Source organism: Mastigoproctus giganteus, chromosome 9, assembly GCF_048544385.1.
Source record: "Mastigoproctus giganteus isolate SK-2022 chromosome 9, ASM4854438v1, whole genome shotgun sequence".
Classification (NCBI taxonomy): Eukaryota; Metazoa; Arthropoda; class Arachnida; order Uropygi; family Thelyphonidae; genus Mastigoproctus; species Mastigoproctus giganteus.
This window is the reverse complement of record NC_143583.1, coordinates 135,354,319-135,380,511: the sequence shown is the minus strand read 5'-3', so window position 1 is coordinate 135,380,511 and position 26,193 is coordinate 135,354,319. Positions and strand designations below refer to the sequence as shown.

The window sequence follows — 26,193 nt, the reverse complement described above, 5'->3', positions numbered from 1 at the left end:
TATTCCTTGTATAATTAAAAAATTATTTCAGCAATATGGACTCAAATCACATGACCGAATCATCCTTGCGCGCATACGTTTAATTTACGTTGCGCCCAACATTCGTACTGCTGCAACCTAAGTCACTCTAAACTGTCTGTGGTCAAATCGAACCGATTCCATCGATCGCGCCCACACACGTACAAAATCACTTCGATTTTGTCATATCCATCTAAATTGTATTGCGGCGCTGGAACGTGAGTGGCCGGTTTAAGTTTGGGAAAATATACACTGTATATGTCCAGTAGAAGCTCTCTATTACAGCTGCCCCACCGATAGCAAGTATGTAACCTAATACAACGGTTGAGTGAATATCTCTTAGCAGAAGCTCTCTCTCACGTCCCGCCATTGCTCACTTGCTTGAGAGAAATTATAGCAGTACATGAATGCATGCATACTCCCTATTGAATGAATTGTAGTACATGTTGTACTGCTATAAATAGCCTTACGAGAATGCCTGATATTTGTTCAGGGTAGGAACGTGTACAACTTAACCTGCACAAAAAAAGTGTGTCCTTACTCAGAGTGCTGTATTGAGTGAATGAGAATGCCAACTAATTGTCTAAATGTGCACTCTGAACATATGATTAAAAAATATTATTATAAACTTAAATAATTCGGCAGGTTAAGATGTTCAAATAAGTGGTATGGATGGAAGATCATGTGTGTAAACTATCAATGCTTCTGAATTGTACTATATATATATAATGTGTGCGTGGGTATCAAATAGTATTACAGTATTTATATTTAAGAGAAAACTCTTCTGTCGGGATGTGCGATGATGAATGAAACAAGATAAATGTGTCAAAAGAAGTTATTGTTAACGTCAAATTGTTGTTTCCCCTAAATATACTGTATACCCCAAAAGAAAAAAAAAAACGTTTTCTGTGTTTGCATAACATGGCGTTACATATACGCGGAGTATGCGTTTCTTCTCACAGGGATCCCCCACAACTTGACTATTGCAGAGGAGCAACCACCTTAAGAGCCCCCCTTTCCCCCCCGTTGATGACTCCATGCGGTTCCTCTTGGTGGCTTGCAGCAAGGCGTGGGATTTGCTGACACTGGCTGCAGCTGATCTGGCCAGTATGGGATTTAAATAACATACTGATAACCATAGTGACGATTTCCCCCTCCCCCATCCCTATTACTTTGTTTCTCCAATATCTATGGCCTTGGCCGCCACCCCCGCCTCCTAACCCAAACCTGGTGGACCCTGCCTACCACCACTACAGCGGAAGATGGTCACCTCCACAGCGGTGCCCCTCTGTCCCTTTAACTTCCTTTCCTGGTGTACATCTTCCTATCATCCACCATATTTACTTTCACCTTTTCTTTAAACTCAAACTATCACTCCAGCTCTCTTCTTCCAATAAAAACTTCCAGAAGTTTTTTTACTAGTGCCCCTCCCTGGCAAGCTCAGGCCACGCCCTGCCAGAGACCTTTCACTCCCTACTGCTTACCCCCTCCAATGTGGTGCTGGACGGAAACTAGGGGACTGTGGTGTTCTACGGTCCTCTAGGCCAAGCGGCAGGCGGAACAGCAAACCAACATAACCCAACACTGCGTGACACAGGCTACACAATAAACACATGCTCTCTGGCCTTTACAGATTTTGTATTGCGTCACGATGATTTTGTTTTTTTTTCTGGGGAGGACTCTCAGGTTCTTTCTTTCTTTCTTTTTTTTTTTACCTGGGTAGAGCTCTGTTTTTTCTCTCTCTCTCCTGGGGAAGTCTCCCAGATTTTTTGGTAGGGAAGGCTCCAAGTTTTTTTCTTTTTTTTTACCCCTCTGGAGCGGACCCCCAGAGAATCTGCTTCACGTTTTGGCAGCATTAGATGGGACGGAGTCTCGAATTGAGACCGTACGTGCTCTACTGGGACTGGCCCACCTTTCCGTGGTGTGTAAGGGTACCTGGAATCAACTCTCCAGGTGACTGATGCTTCTGGGTACCCAAGCAGACAGAACACGCATTCATTACACACACACACACACAAACCTACACTAATCACATATCTGGCCCATTTGCAGTGCTACTGTTCTTCACAGAGATACGAGGCGAATTTAAATTGGCATTCGCGGAGCAGCCCTTTGCAAAAACACGTCAACATGAATCATAATGTTTACAAACGCAGAGTTGGGGAAGACCCCCCCCCCAGAGCCGCTTGACAAGAAACACCATACATTATGTCCTGTCCGCCTATGGCAGCAGTGAAATGAATTGTGATTTATTTATTATTATTTTTTTTAATCCTTCGCAGCAAAAGTCTGGCTACCTAGCATTAAAACAATGCCAATAATTTAATTAATTAAAACAATATTAAATTGTAGCACTATTATAATATGAATTTTAATATTTTATAAAATCATTATCTGGTAATTAAATTAATTCATTTATTAAATAATTTAATAAAGTTAATGTAAATCAAAAGGGTATTTCTGATATTTAGTCAGAGGAGCCAAAATGCCTAGTTACGCCCCTGCATATTACCATAAAAGAAAAATACAGTATACGATTTTTTGCAATAAATTTTCCGAAGGCATTAGAACTCTATTAGATTTACTCATGTAGTGCAAGGAAGCTCAGACTTTTAATCCACCAGCCAAAAAATGATAAAGAATAATAATAAATAAAATAAATACATCAATAAGATAAAAAATAAAATAAAATACCAATGTATTTCTCTCCTCACGTAGGCACCTACCAGCTGAGCTTTGAATTTCCCCAAGCTGTTAGCCTGAACTACCCATGCAGATAACTTATTCTAGTAATTAACAACTTGTTGGCTAAAAGAAAACTCCCGCGCTCCAGGCTAACTCTCTTCTCCAGTAATTTCAATTTAACGCTCCATTTTCTAATAAACAACCCTCTATAATTTTAATATTGATAATTTCATACTGCTCAGCTCACACAGGCGCAATATGGCCTAAGGAACCCTTGCACCAGAAACTCCCACAACAATAACAACTCACACTGCTCAGCCTTTTCTCACCACGAAGGGTCTTTCGTTTGTAACGATCGATGCGGAGTACTTGTTCAAGTCATTAGCAACATCAGCTGGATTATCTAAGTATTTTCCACACCAATTACGCAAAGGTCCAATTTATTTTTTTTAATTCACATATATATATGAAAAACTCCTTGCTCTCGTAATTTGCTCTCTTAGTCAGTGATTTCTCCGACTGATCCTTTTACAGCCTAATCTTTTCTGTGGTACTAAAAGCTAAACTGCAGCCATTATCAACCCACTGCAGGATGGAAGTCTCCTCAACAATTTATGTTGAGGGAAATGGATCAAAATGGACCATAATCTGCCGCGCTGGTCCAGTGCGGGTTGACAGATCGACCGTATTTAGCAGTCAAGGAGACTGAACCCCGGTCTACTCAAAGAGTGTGTACTACTGCACTCCTGCTAATGACCACTCGGCTAGAGAGACCCTTTCTGGTACTAATGTACATCAACTTGCAGTTGTTATAGATTTCAGTCCTTTTCATCGCTTTATCACTTTAATCTGCTGCCTTTTTCTGCTCTATTAAAAGTACAGTATTGCAATATTTCAAGTCAGACACATATGGTGTAACATTTGAGGTATCGTCTATTTTAATTAGCAAAATACAATAAGAGGAGTAATAATAATCCTCTTAAAAATAAAGTGAAGGCGTTCCAATATGGTATTATTTTTAATGTTATTGAAATACATATATAAATAATTTCATTGCAAATGAAAACCTAGCAGAAATGTTGTGAGATCAGTTGAAGCAAAAGTACTGATTTGACCACACCTCTCTCACATTTTAAAAATTTAAGATGGATTAAAAATGAAATATACTACGTTAATGTTTGGCAGCTGTAATGTTCGGAAGAATTTTATTCCACACCTATATATGAAAGCCTCCTCAACACCTATTCCCCACCATAGAAATTTAATTGGAATTAAGAAAATTATCTGCGAGTTTGCGGCAGATTCGTGCACAATAGAAATTTTTATTTTCCCTTTACATAGTAATTGCTGTAAGGATATTCAAAATGATTTTCCACACGCACGCATAAACACGCGCGCGCGCACATATACACACATAGAGTGACAAAGGGGGTGAAAACAGTGCTTCGAAAGGTTTTTCTAGAGCTATAAAGTTCGATACGCCCTCCATTTGAGGCTCTACAGACATCATCAAGACGGTATTCAATTTCTTCTCTCGCATTTCGCATTCTCCACAGTTGGTGGCGGTGCTGGAACATAAACCTCCTTTTCTCATATCTACAAAATCAAGGAGAATGAAGTGAGAAGAGAGTTGAGTGAACGACCTGGACAAGGAATGGGCAGATACAGAGATCCGGGAATGTTGTAACCGCGTTTTGAAAATGTAGTAGCGCACATCTGGATGAAATAAACCACCTCCGACAGCTGGAGAATCAGCCACAGCCCTCGTAAAAGTAATTGATACTGGTAACTGTCCATTCAGAAAAGAAGAAATGGCTAGTACACGTTATTAGCTTAGCACTGATAGTACAAAAAAAAAAAGTTTAATTTTAGGGTGATCACATATGTATATGAATGATATACGAAAATTTCGCTTTTCAATATTCGAACATTTAAGTTTATTAATCTTTCCAGAAGATTATATGCTATTACATCACTGAAACATATTTTAGGTAGGTGTCATCTAGCGAGTCTGTTATCCATCACAAAATTGTTAATATTGTATTTTGTCGTCGGTTATGATGTTATTTTATTATTATTATTAGCCATGTGGTGCAAGGAAGCTTGAGGCTTATGCTGTACCAGCCAAAAAAAAAAATTCCCGAGTTACCCTGAGAGAGAGAGAGAGAGAGAGAGAGAGAGAGAGATTAGAATGGAATCATCAAGAAAGAGAAGAATGATGATATCCGCTCAGGACCCTGGGTGTGCCAAACCCATGCTCACCAGATGTGAGGCCCTGGGGTTAATGTATTAGAATGGTCGCAATTTCTAAGGAAGGAGGGCAATAAAGCGGCGTATCATCCTGTGATGTAAGTGGTGCGGCTGCATCAGGGTCCTGAGCTCATTCATTTAAGGAGACGTTACATTTTGAAGGCACCAACTGGGCTTTGGCCCATATGCGCGTTTATCTTATTATTAAAATGCAACATATATTATAAAGATATAAGATACAATATATAACACAAGACCGTTATGTGCCAAAACTGCAAACAAAATAAAAATCTATAACGATCGTGAACTATCATAGCTTGTATGGCGGTACAGACAACAGTGCGGGGGCCTCTTGGAAGGGCGGGGGGTGAAATCGCCTGGATGGACAGAGCAAAGACCTGTCTAATTCAAGGAGGGATGCCTTGCTTACGAATTTGCGACATTAAAAGTCAAGAAATTTTCTGAATGGGTATTTTTTTATATATGGTCTTATTTTATTATTATTAATTTTTTGTAGAGTGTTACGAAATAAAATACACGGTATGTAAAAATATAAACAATATTATTGTTATTTGGCCCATTACAAATCATTATTTTTATAATAAAATTTGGAGGCGGTATTTTTTGGCTTTCCTCGTACAAATATTTCTTGCTATGGCAATGACCTTGCATTACAATCTTCTATTATTTGTATTGCAGATTTATCATTATCTTTAAGAACTTGAGATACATTATACCAATTTAGAAAAGACTGAATCGTTTTAGACTATTTCGTCGACTGGGGGAAAAAAGTTTAACAAATTATTATTTAACAAGTTTCGTAACATATATATTTCTCCATTACTCGTAATAACATGCCATAGAAAACAGTACAGTTTAAAACATTTCTATAAATATACTGCCTGTTTTTAAACGTGATTTTATTCATACTGTATAAAATTTAATAAAAAGAACAAGTATTCTAAGATATCATTAAACTGTATAATCTCAATATCGAGGACAATAGCTCAAATTTGTGTAATTGCATCCTAAGAAGTCGAGATCAGCGAGTAGATAAAGCCGCTATGAACACTTGTGGTTTCTGTGATTTTCCCCACTTCCACTAATAACATTTCATAAGTTTTACTTTTTCAAAAGTAAAGCATATGCAAAACATTACTTTGCTTCTGCTGGAATAAATAAAAATTATAAACATTTGAAAACGCTTACTAAATTCCTATAACCAGGAAGTTGACCACAGAAAGAAAATTGATTACAGAGAACCAGGAAGTTTATTACAAAAACAGACTCACGTACTTTATTCGCCAGAAACTATGATGTTAGCCTTTTAATCTCATACAACACAATTGTTAGCGAACTGCCTCTGCAGCTTTCCCTCATTCATTTCTGAGCTCATTTGCAGTTTGGCTCGGTTTTAAGAGAAAAGGATATATGAATAACGATTCCAGTTCAAGAGGAAACCACCCCCACCACAGCAAACTTCCGTTATGATATTTATAAACACAGTATTTGAGGATCTTGTCCTGTGTCGTGTGAACTAAACGAATAAATGAATGTGGATATGTAGTCCATTTGTTATGCGTCTATGTTTGTCTTTGATACACGAAGCCGTATGCATGTAACCAAGACCCTGTCAAGACGTTTTAAGCGCGTAGATGCACACATGAAACTGTTCTCCCTCTTCTCCAAAAATTTAAAGACATTAGTGTTCATTTTTATTGCCCCTCACTCCCAAACGTCAGATCTGTGCTTCATTTTTCGACACCTGAGAGCTTGGATAAACCTGAATACGGCCGCTTCCAGATTTTCCATGGTAACACAGACTTTCATGCAACCAAGGAGAATGGGAAGCTAATACTGACCGTTCTCCTTGGGCAGATGGGCTCAGAAATGGTAACTGAAGTTTATCATTGGCAAATGCAAGACTGCAATGAATAGTTGTTGTTGTTGTTGTTGTTGCTTTGGGTTTTAGGAGCATCGGCAACTAAGGCTATGTTGCTCTTTGTCTGTGAATGCAACGGGTAGTAGTAATCTTAGATTAACGTACGAACTGTATGGTAGTACACTCAGTGGTGGTGGAAAATGAAAAGACTTGGAGGCATTTGTGCAGTCAGTTATGAAGTTCTCTGAATAGTACAGACATGTTGTCAGAACAGCTCGTGGGATTTTGTCAATAATATACAGCAATTTTGCTAAGGATAATGAGATGATTATCCCATTGTAAAAGGCAACAGTTAGGCCGCATCTTGAGTACTGCATACAGGTCTGGAGGCCTCATTTTAGGAAGGATATAGATCTACTGGAACGGGTGCAGAGAGGAGCAACATGATTGAGGGTAACAAAAAAGGTGCTCGTACCAAGAAAGGCTTGAGTTGTGCAAATTGCAACATCTGGAGACTAGGCATCTGCGAGGTGATCTGATTAAAGTGTTTAAGACTTTGAATCGATGAGTAAGCCCAATGTTGACGGCATTCTTCCTCTTGCTCAGGCTATACACATAAGAGGGCATAAATTCAAATTGAAGTTTGCTTTCAGCCAGGTGGTGGTTGATCGTTGGAGAAACTTCCAGCTGTTATTGTGAGTGTCGGTAGTTTGAAAAATTCAAGGAAGAACTAAACAAACTGTTGGAGGGAATGGACAGGTGATGTGGGAGGTATTTCGTTTTTTGCTGATACTGTATTTGTTGTTGTTGTTATTTGGTTCTTTAGGAGCATTAGCAACTAAGGCCATATTGCTCCAGGGATATGCGGTGGTCATTCCCTGACCTTTCCGCATCCTCCGTATTTGGTGGTTCACGGGCTCGAACCCCGGTCTAATCAAGAAGCGTGTGCTATGCACTGCTGCTCCTGCCCACCTGGCTACGGAGGCACCTTGATGCTGTATAAGTTTGCTTTCTTGCATTGTCTCGCTACTAATACTAATAATAATACTACTGTACTTAGTTTTATTATTATATTATACTGTATTAATGTGTTGGGAGAATGAAATTATTCAGGATGCTTAACACGAATAAATGATGAAGAAAATTTTACACTTCGTGGATTTAATAAAGTTTAGTTTATTGAAAGTAAGAGTAGTAGTAATTTGTAAAGTTAACATAATAATAATAATAATTATTATTATTATTATTGACTGCAATTACAAACCAGTTGGCTTAAAATCGCAATCTACAAATTGAAATCAATTTTGAAGGGATTTCATCTGTCTCCTAACCTAGCCACGGTACTAAAGTACTGTCGATACCTTACTATGGCTAGATTAAGTATAGTTCCAAAGTTCCAAATTCCCTCTCGTATTTGGAATTATCGACATAAATAAAAACAAAACTATGCAACTTTTAGTCTACATGGAACTATAATCAGTACTAAAGTTATCCGTAAACAGCAAAAAATTAATTCCTCGAAAAACTGAGAAGTTCGGATAATAGGTTAATGGTCGGTTTAAAACATTGCAATAATTGAAATTAAAAATGCAAGCTATGGCAAACATTTTATTAGTGTTGTCGTTTAAAAAAAAGAGGTGTAAACAAGATATTAAACAGTTGAATAAAGGTACCAAGGGTAAAATATTATGCGTGGGTAAGAAATGCTTAGAAATCTTTTATTTAATATGCCACTTACTTTAATTGAATTTCATACGGTGTTTGATGTATGAATTCCAATCATTTACTGCATAAGAAAAGGTACACGTTACTTCTTTTTTTTAAATGTACGTCAGTATGTAATGTATTTTACTGTAAGAAATTCAATTATTGCTGCACTAAGAACAGATAAACGTTACTTTTTTTAAAAAATGTATTCTTAAAAAAAAAAGATTTATAATGATTTTCTACCCTTACACATTATTTTTCTCAGGTATTTTTCTGGGTACAGGGAATTCTCGTTATCCGAGGATAATTGGTTCCAGAATATTCCACTTAAAGCGAATCCACTTAAAACGGGGACCAATTTTCGTAATGTTTATTATTTAAATAAAACTAAATGTAACTAGGCATAATAGTTTAAGATTCTATATCTATATAATACCGGTGTAGTTGGTTTTTCTATCGGTTTTTCTTTGAGACAGCTCTTAAAGAAAAACTATGATAGTAGTGTGAAAAGCATCATTTCATCTGTATCTCAAAAAAAAAAAAAAAAAAAAATTTCCCGAGTTACCCTGAGAAGAGAGAGAGAGAGAGAGAGAGAGAGAGAGAGAGAGAGAGAGAGAGAGAGGATTCACCAAGAAAGAGAAGATCAGGACCCTGGGTGTGCCAAGCCCATACTCACCAGATGTGAGCCCCTGGGGTTGTTTCCCATGTATTGCACTACCTCGAATGAGTAACGCTTCACTAATAGAGAAGACTATTGTTGCTTATTCTCGGTGGGCGCCAGACCCAGACAGCACCGTTTCACAGCTAGTTGGCTTTTCATCGGTGGGTGGGCAGGTACCCCGGTATCGCAAGTAAAGTGTTTCTTATTCGAGGTAGTGCAATACATGGGCAGCTCGTTGTGAAGGATAAGTAGATATGGTGTATCTACACCGATATTACAGTATATAGTAATGGTTATTAGGTACTTATACATAGTAAAAAATGGATGAAGGAACTGAAAAATGGGAAAATTATTTTATTAGGCATTTTTTATTATGAAAGAAGATCGTTCTCACAAAAAATATGGCGCCTCCGTAGCCAGGTGGGAAGGAGCAGCAGTACGTAGCACACGCTTCTTGATTAGACCGGGGTTCGAGCCCATCACCACCAAATACGGAGGATGAGGAAAGGTCAGGGAATGACCACCGCATATCCAGGAGCAATATGGCCTTAGTTGCTAATGCTCCTAAAAACCAAATAACAAACAAACAAAAAATATTCAAGTGCTTGGTCAATTTTCTCAAGGGAAAAAGCGCTAATTCTTTAATTTTCAAATCCTCGTAACTGCGGGGACTCGGATAATGAATACTCGGATACCGGGGATCTCCTGTATATACCTGTTGTTACTACACCACTATATAAAGCATTTGCCTTGCCTTGTACTTCTAATTACAATTATCGTAATTTTTGAAGTCATCTATTAACCTATTAACATCAGTTTCCATTATCCGAACTTCAGTTCCTTCGGAGAACCGATGCTTTGCTTCAGCACTAGTTTCGTTTTGAATAAAAGTTGCCACTGTTTTTTTATTTTTATTTATATGGATAATTCCAGTACGAAAGGACAATATAAACCTAACAGTACCTTTTACTAACAATACCCTTTGAAATTATCGTGTAACATTTTGAACTACAATGCTAAAACAAAACTGTTCATTCGGATAGTGCTACCTTCATTACAGCATAGTAGGAAACTGCCAATTTAAAAAAAAATGCCATTCTAAAAGTTACTTGGCAAAATGAAAATTGAAAACTCACCTGCTGTCAGTTACTTTATCGTTGTCAGCACAACAGCAATATTTAGCATCCAGATCTCGTTTTGTTTACTATTACGCCATGCCTTCATTATTTAAAAAGGGGGACAGCCGTTCAGCGTAACCTGGACAGCTGACAAAAAAAGAAAAAAAAAAAAAAATTAACTGAACCCAGGTCCTTCCTCAAGGAAAGACGTGAACTGGAAGAAAGGCAGCGAAAATGAGAGACGACAACTCGACACTGTTGAATAGAAACAGCGATAGTAACTAACGACTTCGTGAGATAACCGATAATAATGTGATGTATTTTGTTAACTATTGATAACGTTCGAACGAAGGTTGACTTGCGATTGATAACTGTCGATGAATCTCAAAAACATTTCTTGGAATAATGAAAATTCAGCTCTGACTCTTCAATAAGTAGAGTGAAACTGCAGTAGTTCAATGAGCTGCAACTCGTTACTGACCCTTACGAAATGGTTGCTTAATTGGCATCAAAATTGCAAGATATTATGTTTCGCACAACCTAGATATTATTTCTATTTTAAGTAGATATCGGTTTTATGCAGTAGAGAACTCAGTGTCCGAGATACCGTAGAATAAAATCAACAACTTCAACTAGGGAGAATTATGGAACTCATATTTCGTGACATTACTTTTACATTTTTAAAATCTAATTACATAATTGATTAACCTCCCTGGCCCTTAGTGTCCTAATACAAGTGTCGGTTTAATTTATAAATTTAAATCTGAATTATTAACGCTCTCCCTATTATTATTGTTTGTCCGTCGAGGGTTGCTACGTCTGTAGCTCTGAAATGAATGTTCGCATTCTACTATGAATATATAAAGATTTCTGATATGAGGTCATATTACATGTTTGCAGAGTTTGGCGTTGGTGACGCAATTCACATCCGAAGAATGTGGCTGCCATCTCCCGAGACATCGTCAACAAAATACTGTATTAACGTTACACACTTATTTAAAACATAAATAAATTAATTAAAAAAAAAATTTCCGCTAAAGGAAGTTCATCGAAATTCTTCTTCGAGTTGATTGAAATTCAAACATTGAGCATACATGAACCCCATAGAGCTGTTTGTTTGTTTGTTTGTTATTTGGTTTTTAGGACCATTAGCAACTAAGGCCATATTGCTCCGAGATATACGGTGGTCATTCCCTGACCTTTCCGCATCCTCCGTATTTGGTGGTGACGGGCTCGAACCCCTGTCTAATTAAGAAGCACCTGGCTACGGATTTTTTTTTTTTGTTAGTTGTTGGCGCATCAGCTTCTATGGCCATATTGCACCTCCCAAAGTTTTTGCATTTTACTGTGATCCAAGCCCGAGGCGAGAATCGAACCCGCGACCTTTGAATTGCCAGACAGGCACTTTACCTACCTGGCTAGCCCGGTCGGCCCTGGCTACGGAGGCGCCTCCCATAGAGCTTCTCCTTCTGAAAAAAAAAAAAAAAAAAAAGAAAAAGCATGTAATGATTTTGTATTTAAAAATAAGTACAGGCCCACTGATACCCTATCCTCTGAATATTATTCTGACACACCAGTACTCTTGAAGAAATTATATCGGTTTTAGATTTATTTTTTTATTTGTTTATAAAGCTTGAGGCATGGAGCCTCACCTCCAGCCAACAAAATGTGCTGGTGGAGTTATCATACAGCAACATCTACTTTAGTTTGAGCTAAAGGTAGACCAGACGTCCTGTTTTTGGGTGAGGTGCAACAAAGGACAAAATGGTACACTAGAGAGTCTTTTTTTTTTTTTTTTTTTTAAACAAATTTTCTAATAGATACGCATTTCGTAAGTGGTACTTTTTAAAAAAAAATTTTTAGTCAATTTTACTGCGCAACAGCATATAATGTTTGGGACTGAAACACTTATAATCTAGCCGAGTGGGTAAAGTACCTGCCCGGCAACACAAAAGGTCGCGGGTTCGATTCCCGCCTCGGGCTTGGATCAAAGTACTGCAAAAACCTTGGGAGGTGCAATATGGCCACAGAAGCCGATGCGCCAACAACTACCAAATCAAAAAAAAAAAACTTATAATCTCCTATATCTGTCAAAATTCGGTTTTATAAGTAAGATGTACCGGTATATCAGGTTAGAAGTATTCGTAGAAAACAATCACAATAAAATAATGTTAAGTGATTTCACATCTGTTCTCAAATGGACATGAGTTGGTAACGTACAACGCCAACATTAATCAAACCATCTGAGATAGACACCGCGGTACGTTTCTAAATTAAGTTACGTGTAGGCCATGCGCATTACGTATCTCACGTGAGGCGCTTTCGGTTCGGCAGGTGCAACCGATTTTTTAAATTAAATTTATTTATTTATTGGAATCTGTTCCCCTATGGTAAGGCAACAATATATTGTCTGTAAACTGCACGTATTTTACTGTCAGTTTGTCTGTTTTGCGGGATGAAAAATTTGAGGTTACGGAATTTATTCCAAATGGGAGGGGAAAACATGCTACAGCTGGGTAACTTAAACGGTGGCTTACTCAGATCCCAGTTTGCGCATGGATTTGGTAGATAGCACATTTTTAAGGGTATCAGCAACAAGCTCACCAAAGGAGATAAACAAATTTCACTAGATTAATGCGGTATTTTTTACTGTCTGCGGTTTAGCTTAATACTGAAACATCTAAAACTAAACTACTGACCAAATCCAAGCGCCGATTGGTATCTGCAAAAGGCATCATTTAAGCTATTGAGCTGTATTCTTGGTCGAGACTGGCTAACTTAGCCGCTGCCCATTGCTACATTCTGACGTCATTGCAAACTGATTCATCTCTTTCGCTCAACAGAAGAACTTTTAGCATTAGCATAGTAGAGGCATATGATGCAAGAAAGCAAGTTTATACACCATCAGCCAAAAAAACCCTTCCCATTTCACCCATCCATTCGTCCAAATGTTAGTTTAGTTCTGCCTTGAATTTATTTAAGTTATCAACTTCCACAACAACAGATGGAAGTTTGTTCCAGCAATCAACTACCCGCTGTCTAAAGGCAAATTTTCGCACATCTATTCGACAACTGTCTTTCTTCAATTTCAGTTTATGCCCCCTCAGGTTTGTAATCTGAGCAAGAGGAAGAATCCCATCAGTATTGAGCCTGCTCAATCCATTGAAGGCCTTGTACACCTCAATCAGATCGTCTCGTAGGTGCCTAGTCTCTAGACGCTGCAATTTGCAGAACTTAAGCCTTTATTTGTAAGGGCACCCCTTTGTTCTCCTCACCAGTCTCGTTGCCCTTATCTCTACTCGTTCTAGCAACTCTACATCCTTCCTAAAATGAGGCTTCCAGACCTGTACGCAGTACTCAAGGTGTGGCCTGACCATTACCTTATACAAGGGGATAATCACTTCCTTATCCCTGCTAGCAAAATTCTTGTATATCCCTGCTAGCAAAATTCTTGTATATCATTGACAAGACTCCATGACCTACTCTCGCAGCTTGTCTGCCTTGCTCAGAAAACTTCATATCTGAAGCATGTGAGTTGCTACACAACTACGTATACCAAATGTCCTGAGCTCCCTGCATGCTATGCTGGTGGAAATATATTCCTACTATGGTGTTGAAATGTTTAATAATTGCCTGTTGTGTTGTTTCCGATTTCTGAGTAAGTTGCAATCAACACATCTGTAGTCCTATTCGTGGAGTACTTTCATCGAGACAGATTTGTTCTTATTGTTATTCCTTTTGTCTCACAGTAACCACTGAAGAATAGGTGCTGTATGTGTTGATGCTTCGGTGAACTCTGCCACTGCTAGTAACAATGGTCCAGCTGCTTGAGTACAAAAGTGGACTGTCCAGGAGCACTGGACATTGAGGCGTCTAGGTGTGCATCAAAATTTTGGCTTAAAATGAACGAAAACATTGAATTTTTCAGCCAAAGGCCACAGCAGAATGACTTAATTCCAAAAAAATTATTTATTAAGTAATAACTTAAAACACCTTAAAAGTGGAAATTGTAAAAATCCGTATAGTTGATTTTATTACCTTAATCGTACTGGATAAAAAAAAAAAAAAAAACTTGCGAGCTTAATTAAAAATTGGTAATAAATTAACAACCAGTTCATTGGCTACATCATTTTCAATCGACAGAATAGCCATGCTGTTAACCTATTCTTGAGCATCGTTGACTACATGTAAGTTTTTATAGTTTTAGTAATTCTCCTCAACTTTCTCTTACTAGTTTTTGCTCATTTAGCGATTAAATTTCCGTCTGGCAAGTTGCATATGAAATGCTTTTTGTCGACCGGTGCGTAGGAAACACGACAACCGCCTCGTTCGCCTTGCCCTAAGCCTTTTTTTTTGCTGCAATCAGAGTTGCTGATGCGGGACTATATATTGAGGTTTGTGGAGTTTGGGGATTCGGCTTTTGTGCGTGTGTTTCCGCACTCCTTTCTTGAGGGTTTTTTTTTTTTTTTTTTTTTTGCTGCTGGCATCAGAGTTAGCTGATGCGAGATTAGTCCCTTTTTGTGAGGAGTGCGGGAATTTTTATTTTTATTTTATTTTCTATTTATTATTATTATTCTTTATTTAAAAATTTTTTTTTTTCTTCCTGGCGTGGGCAGCCAGGTGTTGGTGGTGGCTCCCAATGGTATCGTACTCCATCCATTGGGAGCGGAGTTGGTGCTTAATGCACAGTTAGTAAATTAGACAGACCCAGGTCCGGCTCCAATAACGTAGGGACGGAGAACCAGGTGGTAACCTCCCCCTGTGGATGTTTTCCCCCTGGTGGCAGAGTGGCCTGTTTTTTTTTAAACACATTATTTAATACTCACGCATACACATACATTACATTACAGGCCCATTTTGCAGACATTCCATTTAATACAGAATATATGGTGGAGATGGACTAGTCTAGGTGCCACCATAGACACTAAGGCAGTGGTTCCCAAAATACTGAGATCTGCGGACCCTTTCAAAAGGTTCATTACGTTGACCATTCCAGGGGTTCCGCGGAACGATGGTCGACGGAATGAATCAACTATACTGGAACCCCTGGAAGGGGTTCCGCGGAACGGTGGTCGACTATTTGTACACCAGTGTATATACAGGGTGTCTCAAAAATATTGGTACAAACGTTTAGGGGAGGTGGGTAACATCTAAAGGAATGTGAATCGCATAGGAACCCATAACCGGAAACGTCACGGGAAAGTAGTAGCAGAGGCACAAGAAGCAGAAATGACAAGACAGTAATTATTGGCAAACATTTATTTGACATAATATTAACAATGGAGTACGAGATGGATGAATTTCATGATGTTACAACAGTTGCTCCAAGGTTCCACCATGAGACGCGATGCATGCGTGACACTGACGCAGCATGGATTGGCGGACACGGTCGAACACACCTGGAGTTTCTTTGACAGTACCAGCAGTGCAGACGAGTCTCGCCACGAGATCCATTTCCGTCTCCACAGGCGATTCATACACGATAGATTTGAGGGCCCCCCCCCACAGAAAGAAATCAAGGCTCGATAAATCGGGTGAGCGTGGGCAACGGGTCCACCACGACCAATCCATAGACGCCCAAAACGCCTGTTAAAATGGTCAAGAACACACCTTCCATAATGGGCAGGCACCCCGTCATGTTGAAACCAAATGTTGCATCTCACATTTGCTGGAACATCGTCAAGTAACCCTGGTAGAACTTGTTCAAGAAAGATCCGATATTTAGCGGAGTTCATACGGGATGGCAACAGGTATGGGCCGACTAAGCAGTCACGATGTTGTGTCGCATGGGGGCGCACACCGTGTGGGCTCTCTGCTAATCCATACACTAGGTGCATGTCTGCCAGCTCACAGTTCATATATCGATGCATGCTCTTCGTGCTTCGACTACTGCTTGAATGAGTAAACCAGAAAATTTCCCTCTCGCGAACTGATGAACAGCGCCGTGTGCCAACTTACGGTGACGTTTCCGGTTATGGGTTCCTATGCGATTCACATTCCTTTAGATGTTACCTACCTTCCCTAAACGTTTGTACCAATATTTTTGAAACACCCTGTATAGTTATAGTCACATAATTACGGTAAACATGCAAGAAAAAGTACAGTATTTGAAATTTATAACTACATACTAAAATAAATACTGCAATTCGCTGCAGCACGCTGTTTTTTATGTGTGACGTTGTTATTGATTTCCTTCTCAAGGTACTACTTGTGCCCTCGTGGGTTGTAGCACAGTTGGTATAATTACGATGTTCCCCACACTATTTTGATAAGACTTGAGTTCGAATCCTCTCAATGAAGATAGGAATTCTTGTGGGTCTTTTTCACAACGTAGTTGAGTTAGGGGATCTCAAGCAAGGGTAGCATGGTATTTTCTCATGGAAACTCGGCTTTTTCGTCCAGCAAACACAAAATCGACCAGAGAACACACTCAATTTACCGACATATTGTATAAGACGCAATATGACCTAAGTTGCTGATGCGCATAAAACCCTGCGACAACAACGTACTACTGTTATATTCTTCTTCTGATTAGCAAGATCAAACAACATTTCAATCGCATAATTCTACCTCAATTAACTTAAATATTTAAAACTGTTCGCGATTCAGCCAAAATTGGGAAGTATCTAATGAAAAATATCAGGGAAAGTACCGATAAATTCTATTCGGGCGCAGTGAGGAGATGAGGGGGGGGATAATAATAATACTGATAATGGCAAATGATGCAAGAAAGTAAGCTTATATAGCATAAGCAAAAAACAAAAAAACCCTACACAATTAATTCAAGGAAGGACTAGACAAATTCCTGGAGGGTACATCCGAGCCTTCCAAGAATTAGTCTAGTCTTTCCTTGAATTTATTCAACTCATCCACTTCCACAACAGATGGAAGCCTGTTCCAACATCAACCACCTACTGGCTGAAGGCAAACTTCCGTACATCTATCCTTCCTCAACTTGAATTTATACCCTCTCATGTGTGTAGTATCAGCAAGTTGAAGAATGCCATTAACATCAAGCTTACTCAAACCATCAATGAGTAACATTAAAGATGTGTTTTTCTATATTAGGAGAAATGCTTTACATTCTCACCTGTATACTTAAAAAAAATAATAATAATAATAACCTCTGTACCATAGAGGTTACGGTGATGTATCCTGCTCCAAATGTTGTGGGTCAGAATTTACCTTTGCTTTGTGCAACCGACATAGCCGAGAGGTCAAGTAAAAGAGTGAAGTCACAGACTCGTAATACACTGTGAGTGAAGTAATGCATATGCGTTTGAATGGACCATGGTTCAAGATCGCGTAGCATGACTACTAAAATCGTTACGAGTTGACGATTGTATTTATTGTTGAGCGTAAACTCCTCTTAGTACAGTATATCCCTAGTGCCCCCTCCGAGCATAAGAAAGAATTTTTTTTTAAAATGAATTCTGTGGAGTTAAACATTATTGGTTTAAAAAAAAAGGGAGGTTATGGATTCGACTTATAATGACGTCACGTCAGCGTTACTTCAATCGCAATTCGACAAAAAAAACTTAAGTTTACTTTAGTGACCAGCATGGCATCAATATTTTGTAGTTCTTTTATATCTGCATTTATAATCTTTTTATGGATATACGGAGGATCAGGAAGATCCTCTCCAAATTTTGTTTTTATATTAACCGATGATCAAGATATTATGCTTCATGGAATGGTATTGCATTTGTACTATTTTATTTTACAAACGGCACTCATATGCACGAAACCGCGATGCTACGTGTGGTAGTGATTTCGGGTCAAGAGGCGAGCCTTGCCCCCCCCCCCCCCACTTCATCTTTTTATGAAAAATGCTTCTCCATTTTGGATATATCATTTCCCCGTGTATCGCCGCGATTCTCATTATTCACACAGTTGTGATTAATTAAAATATTTCGCAAAAGAAGTCTTTGTTATTGTACACATTACGTATTTTTTGCTTATTTGGTTTAACTTTGATAGTAAAATTTTAACATGAAACAAGTTGAAATTACATATTGGCACACAATATGTACATAATAATTACCACTAATGATTGCTGAACCTTTCAGCCGTCATCGTTAGTGGTAATTATTAGTAAAACATGGTGTTGTTCTTCCCCCCTCTCTAATGGGGTAGAGCAAAATCTTGATCATTCTCTTGCTTGTCGCCAACTACCATCTCTCATCTCCACCCTTTTTGGAAGTGTTATTAGTGGTAATTATTAGTAAAACATAATTTTGTCTTCTCCCTCCATAATTGGGGAACACAACCTACAAAGTAAATACAATTTCCATAATTCTCACTGGTACAGGTTGCATCATTCTGAACACAAAGCAGTACCAGCTTGCTTTATTATAAACTTATTAGAATCTTCAAATGCTTTAACCAATTTCTCTAATTCATCCTTGCATTTTTGATTTTGGTTTGGATAATTAGTATCTCTTCAGGATTTTTCTCTTGTCATTTCTATTCTTGCTTTAATTTTTCAGTGGATATTAAATCCATAATAAATTTGAAATAAATGCAATGAAAAATATAATAAACAATAATAATTTTTTAATTCCAAAAAATTATGCTATAATCTTTATTACAAGTGTTTTCCATAATGGATATAGGATTTCTATAATGTTTTTTATATGATGTCAATATTACAAATGTTTTGAAAATCTAGTTTTAAGTTTATAATCAGGTTGCAATTCTATTAATTAAGGCTGTAAAAATGAAATAAATTTTAAGTTGTAGGGAGTGTAGTATGATCTGTTTGCTCCAAGTCCACTTCTGCTAAGGGTGCAAAAATGAAAACCTCTTAAAAATCTGCCACTTTGCAATATGGAATTCTTTAAAATCTGGCCATTTTGCAAAAAAACTGAACATTTTAAAACTAGACCTATGAAACCAATCCAGCACTCGTATCAACTATCATACTTGCCTTTAAATTATTCTAGCTGAATGCTCTCAATTGTATTCCGTTGTTAATTATTTGTTTCCATTCTTTAATCATTTTATTGATATAAATATTAAATAAAATTTGGTGATATTCCACATCCTTGTTTGACTCTTTTATTGGTGTTAATTGGGTTAGATAGTTGGCCATTTGAATATTTTATGCAAACTTTTGGGTTTTTATATCGGCTTTCTATCACTTTACAGAGTTGGGTTGGGATATTTTCTTCACTTCATGTAAAATCTGCAAAAAAGTTTTCCTGGTTTACATTGTCATATGCTTTTTCATAATCAATAAATAGAAGGAATGTTGGTAGTTTAAATTCTCCTATTTTCTACAAAATTTGTTGTAATGAGAAAATGGCATATTTTTTATTTTATGAAAACCCCAAACACGAAAGGTATTAGAACCTATAGTACTTCGTACCATGCTTGGGTTTAAGGTTGAGAAGATGAAAGAAGATATTTGTTGACATTAATGAATAAATGAGGAAGATGAAAAGTTGAGTTCGGACTGTTTTGAAATAGAGAGCGTGAATTATAGAAGCCAATTCAGAAGAACAGTGCCCATGGAAGTATCTGAAAAAAGGCATGCAGCAGAAACAGTACGTTTATGAGACAGCGAGTGGAGAGACTCTGTTAGACAGAAGTCATTTGGGAGCACCGCCCCAGATATGGGAACAATATTCCATGGTTGAGCAGATTTGCGATATGTACAAAGTAAACAGCTGCTTGGAAGAAAAGTAACACCAAGAGCAAAAGAGAAAACCAAGTTTTTTAGATGCAGAGGAAGCAATATTTGTAATGTGCTTGTGCCAAGAGAGATTAGAAGTCAGGGTAATCCCTAAAAGAAATATATCATCTTGCCTAGAAATCAGAGTGTCACCAAAGATAAGCAAAGCATAGGAGCAAGAGAATCCTTTTTGCGCAATATAAGACAAGACTGAGTTTGCCACACTGGAGAATTACCTGGAGATCAGCATTTAAGGAATTGGTAGCGGATATTCGAGAAGTTGAAGCTGATTGAGCAGGGCAAGGTTTCTCAAACTGAAAAGTGGAATGCAATGTGCTGTCATCGGCAAAACTATGGATAGGGTTTCCAGTCAATGGGAGAAGGTCATTAATATACAAGAGGAAAAGAGTGGGGGAAAGTACTGAACCTTGGGGGACACCAGCATTAGTGGAGAAGTTAGAAGACAGTGAGCCATCTACTATCACCCTCAGTGAGCAATCAGAGAGACAATTGAATAACCAATTGCAAAAAACAGTTGGCAAACCATAAGATGGAAGCTTGTTTAGAAGGCCTTTATGCCAAACATGATCGAAAGCCTTTGAGGTGTCAAGAACAACTGCTTTTGTTTCACCGATCTTTTCCATTGAATTTGACCATAAATGGGTAACATAAGCCAGAATATGACCTGTCGATTGACACTGAAGGAATCCATACTGGTGATTGTTGATCAGATGGAAGGTTTCTAGGTAGTTTAAAAGTTGGTGGTTAATTGATTTCTCCATTAATTTAGAAGAGTAGAAGTAATTGCGATGGGACAATAATTGGATGGGAGGGATTTGTCACCCTTTTTAGGAACTGGCAGGATATGAGCAAATTTTCAAGCAGGAAAAAGAAAAACCACTTTGTAATAAGAGATTGAAAAAAGGCAGCAAAGAACAGGAGTAAGTTCAGGAGCACAGGGTTTGAGAACAAGTGGAGAAATACCATCAGGACCTGGAGCTTCCTGAGCATCAAGTTTCGTCAAAATTCTGACATCCTTTTGATGGAAGACTGGAGGAGGCATTGAATGGAACGTGTTGGGAATGATGGAAGGTGTTTTACCAAGATCATTAATACACGAGTTGGAAGAAAAATGGGATGTTAGCATGTCAGCTTTATCCTTGGCTGAAGTGACAACAGAACCATCTGGTTTTTACAGAGATGGGCAAAAGTTGCAGCCAATAGCTTTGGCAAGAGACCAGAATGCTCGGCTACCAATAGGGCAAGAAGCAAGTTTTCTACTCAGCCTGTTCAAAATCTAGTTTGGACTGATTAATAACTGCTTTACAATTGTTGCGAGCTTTGGTGTTGGCAGAAAATGAAACTGAAGAATTGGAAACAAGCCATTTATGACAGGCAACATTCTTCTCTTGAACAGTCTTAGCACATTTATTGGAAAACCAAGGTTTAGATGAAGAACGAGACTTTAAAGTGGAGTATGGAATTAAGGATTCCATTCCTACAAGAATAATTTCACTGACACGATCTGAGCAAACATTGACATCAGAAGTTTTGAAACAGTAATCCGACCAAGGAAAATAAGAAAAGAAATCTTACAGGTCATCCCATTTTGCATTCTTGTAATGCCAAATAATACGAGGTTGGGAATAGCCATGAGATAAATGCTCCATTGGAGAAGAGACAATCACCAAGTTGTGATCTGAGGTGCCTAAAGGACCACTCATTTTAACCGTGTACTTAGAAGGGTTGTTTATGAGAAAAGATCAAGCGTGTTCGCTGTATGGTTAGGATTGTCCGGTATTCTGGTAGGTAAATGAACAATCTGTGCAAGATCATTAGTAATTGCAAAAGCCTCAGCATCTTGACCAGCTGGGTTAGTGTGACTAGAAAACGGAAACCAGCTGGGTTAGTGTGACTAGAAAATGGAAACCAGCTGGAGTTGTGAACATTAAAATCACCAAGGAAAATTACCTCATGTTTAGCAAAGTTGGACTGGAGAAAGTCAAGTTGCAAAGAGAGGAAGTCAAAGAGCTCCAAGTGATTAGTGGAGTTGGGAGAATGGTAGAGACAACAGATGAATTTGACACAATGAGGTAGAGAGATTTTAAGCCAGAGAAGATCGAAGAGAGGAGATTCCAAATTACCAAACCTCTGACAGGGAATATCGGAATGGACATATGCACAAGTACCACTTTTGAGGCAAAAGGAATTATACAGCGAATAATTTGGGCAACTGAGATGAGTAGTAGTTGAATCAACCGATAACTAAGATTCTGTAAGAAAAAGTACATGGGGTTTGGCTGACTGCAAGTGGAAATGGACATCATTGAGATTAAAACTGAGACCATGTATATTTGTGAAATGAACTAGGAAGTGTTTGGAAGGCTTAGTTCTTTTCGCAGATAAGCTTACTCTATCAGTTTGACAATTCATGGTGTATTCAATAGTAAGAAAAAGTGAATGGGTGTGTGCCATATCCAAATGAAATTTTTGGATATGGCATACACATGGTAAGAATATACCCAGATCCTTGACATAACGTGTCCTCGACAATGTCCCCCGCATACACACTACTCAGACTCTCTCTCCAGTCACTATCAGGCAGAGTAGAGGTAGCAAGATTGTACACTAGCTGATCCGGAAGCTTCCTAAAGAGTTACCAATAGGTTTAGTCTGGTGTACTAACTAGTGGCCGGTCTGCGAACACCGTTTTAGAGCTGTACCCTCGAAATGTAAGGAAGATTGGATCTCGCCATGATGTCTATCATAATCTCTCAGAAGTCATCAGTCATACTGCATGGGGAAGTGTTGACAGGAACTTAGCTCTGGAGACTAAACATGGGTTCCACCCCTTTAAGCCTCCAATAAGCAAAGTGGTGGTATTGCACCGGTTGATGAGAGTCATCTACCATCTAGTATTGCCTGGTAACACAGAGGAGCGGCATTCCTCCGTGTGATGTGTGGGTGCCACTCCTCAACCCCTGCTTACGTTGGTTCACATCTGGGTGGACACCCCACAGTGTGCTTGCGCATGGGGGTTATACCCAGGATTACCAACAGTCCCACCATTGTGAAGGTGGAAGCAGAGGATTTTCCTGTTACAGACCATCCGGACTTCGTTGAAATTGGGTCCACTTGAATTGAGTGTCACCCGAATATCAGTTCCATCATTTTAGACTCCCAGGAAGCAAGTACAGCTTGTCTGGCATATCTGAGAGAATGTCTGCGACAACCTCAAGGACCGGATTGTACTCCTTTTATTGTACTCCTATTTAATATACCATATATTGTACTCCGAACCCACATTGTTCTTCTTCTAAAAATTATTCGCTATATTTATTGAGTTTATTCTTTAGTATATTAGAATATAGCTTTGAAGCAGTTGATAGCAGTGTTATCCCTTTGTAGTTAGGGTTATTTCTGGAGCTTTTTGTGTGTAAATTGATTACTGTTTCTCGATCTTTAGGTATCTGTTGCTTATGCCATATTAAATAATTTTAACAGTGCATATTTTAGTAAGGTGCCACCATATTTAAATAGTTCTACATTAAAATTGTCTATACCTGGGGTTTTTTGATTTTTGTAATATTAAATCTAGTTCTTCCATTGTTATATTTTCTTCATCTTTGGTTACCATAGATTCATCTTCTCTCTTCCCTAGTTCCAGGCTGTGCCATAGTTTCTTCCACTCTGCTTTGCTTGAGAAATGGAATTGGTTTTTATTCGAGCATTTGTGTCTAGTTGTAATTCTTAAAAATGTTGAAACTTCTTCTTTGTGGGCCCATTATGTCATGTTCTAAGGATTTAACAAATTTATCTCAGTCATCTCATCAGATTCTTCTGGTTAGTTTTCTAACTTCTGCTCCAAGTTTTTTATATTTTATGTATAAATGTAAGCCTTTAGTTTACAGGCCCTTTTTTTCTCTCATCAGTTATTTGTTTCAATTCTTTATTCCAAGTTCTTAACCAGTTTTTATTTTAGATTTATATCCAAGACTTTCTTCAGAAGCTCTCAGAATTGATTTTTTTATGTTTGACCCTTTAAAGTTTAATAAAGTTTTAAAATTTTAAAGTTTAATAAAACATGATGGAGACTTAATATGTTGTGGCATATGAAGTCTTCATCATGATTGTATTGGAACAGCTCAATTTTTCAGAGAAATGAAAGATGTGCTGAGTCTCTGGTATAGCAGGGACTTAGAAACATGTGTGTGAGAGAGAGAGCTTGGCATTAATTTTGTAATCTGTAAACATTTGTTTTTTCAGGTGTAATTAGATAGGTTCACTTATATAGCTTTATGTATGACTTGAATGGTTCTAATACCATGGTCTTCAGCATTTTACCTAAGCAGACCGAAAAAGCAAAATAAAATTGTGAAGTGAGATGAGATAAAAATGTGCAGCAATTGTGGTGAATATTTTGTCCAGCAAAATAAAACAGCGTTATGAAAACTGTTTACTGCTTTCTGTGGTGTCACATTCATATCATTCTTAGTTATTATTATTTCCTGAGTCAACAGATGTACTGATACAAAATGATTATTGCTGATTGCTGTTATTGTGACTGCATGTGTTTGTATTGGTGGAAATGATGTGTTTTTTTGGCACCAGTTGGTAGATTACTCTTTGGAAGCTGCTACTGCCGCAGTATACTTTAAGAATTATTATGATATTTGTATTAATATGATATAATATAGTATATAATATTATAGAAGTTAGTATGGCATTTTTTTTTTGGCACTAGTTTTAACCCATCAGCTCATGTGAGAAGGATTGTTCTTCCTCTAATCAAATGGGGTCACTTAGACCCCATATGCCAACGTTTGAAAAATAAGCAAAAAAATAATTCAAAATTGTTCACTTTTTTGATGCTGCCTTTATTTTCAATCTTTTTTGAACACAACTGTGAAAATTCCATTTTTTTATATTAAAAGAATATATTTTTAATTAATTTTTTAAATTAAACTCCCTTTAGACTTGGTGAGCAAAATGCATAATTTAAAAACCATGCATTTCAACAAACACCTGTGATTGTAAGCTAGCTTGTCAGCAGTAGGGGCACTCACTGCATGAAACACGACATCCAGGCATCAACAGTTTGATTCTATTTTCTAGTTTGACGCTCTCTGGCATTGATGATGCATCAATGCCAGAGAGCGTCAGTTGGAGGAAAGCACATGGCAATAAAGCGAGCATGCTATCTTGCTATAAGTGACAGATGCTATGATACCTGTGTATATTTAGGTTTAGCTTAATTCACATAATTTTCCTAATTGTGTAATAACAGAGATTTCAGGAATTTTCAATGGAGAAATCAAAGAAAACATTTTCAAAAACAGAAGTTTCAGTTGTGTGGACAGAGTAGATGAAGAGCATGAATTGCTGAAATATTAAATATTTTCTGAAGTCTGATCAACTCCAAACATCTGATTGGGGTTAAGGTTAGTACTCTTAGGTAATGTGTTTAATGGAAGGGGATGACCATAAAAAAATAAATTACCATGGCCTACGTTGCCATGCTCCATAAAAATTCAAATTGAACCAAGAACCATAAAATATTTTGTAAGTAGGAAATATGAAATTTAATAAAAAATGCTATGCATCTGCATACAGGAAAGCTCTTTCTGATATGTATCTACCAGCCTTGAATCAAATTATATTAATAAAGAACTGTATATGAGGAGGGATCAAAATGTTAGGGACTGAACTAATATTTGGAAAATAATGAAGCTTACTGGCTTTTTTAAGATATCCTTTGATGTAGTCTCCTTGACATATACACTGATTACAACACTTTTACAATTTCTGGAAGCATTTGTGATAGGCATTTTTTGGAATTGCTAATAATTCTTGTGCCATTTTCTCAATAATTTTCTCATTTATTGCAAATCTCTGACCTTTCAAGAAGGCTTTAAGCTTTGGAAACACAAATCACAATGAGCTAAATCCATTAAGTATGGCAGATAGGGGACTACAGTGATGATGTGCTTTTCAAGAAATCCTCAAATCAATCCTCACATTGAGTGTGCAGGGACATTGTCATAATGCAAGTGTCAAGCTCACGAAATCCATTTTTTTGGCTATTTTCTCCGAACGTTATCATGCAATTGCTACCAAACAGTTTTGTCTATTCTTGGTTCCCTAATAATTCATGAACCATGCTCTGATAGTCAAAAAATATGGTAAACATGATCTT

At 37.8% G+C, this 26,193-nt stretch overlaps 1 protein-coding gene across 1 annotated transcript in view; it reads left to right on the top strand.

Annotated features, from left to right (window-relative positions):
- Positions 1 to 17,882: 17,882 nt before the first annotated feature.
- LOC150080759 (N-acetylglucosamine-6-sulfatase-like) overlaps positions 17,883 to 26,193 on the top strand; it is a 97,923-nt gene continuing 89,612 nt past the window's right edge. Inside the window, exon 1 of the mRNA XM_090380811.1 lies at positions 17,883 to 18,017. Within this exon, the coding sequence (XP_090236937.1) occupies positions 17,883 to 18,017 (135 nt within the window). The remainder of the gene's footprint in view (positions 18,018 to 26,193) is intronic.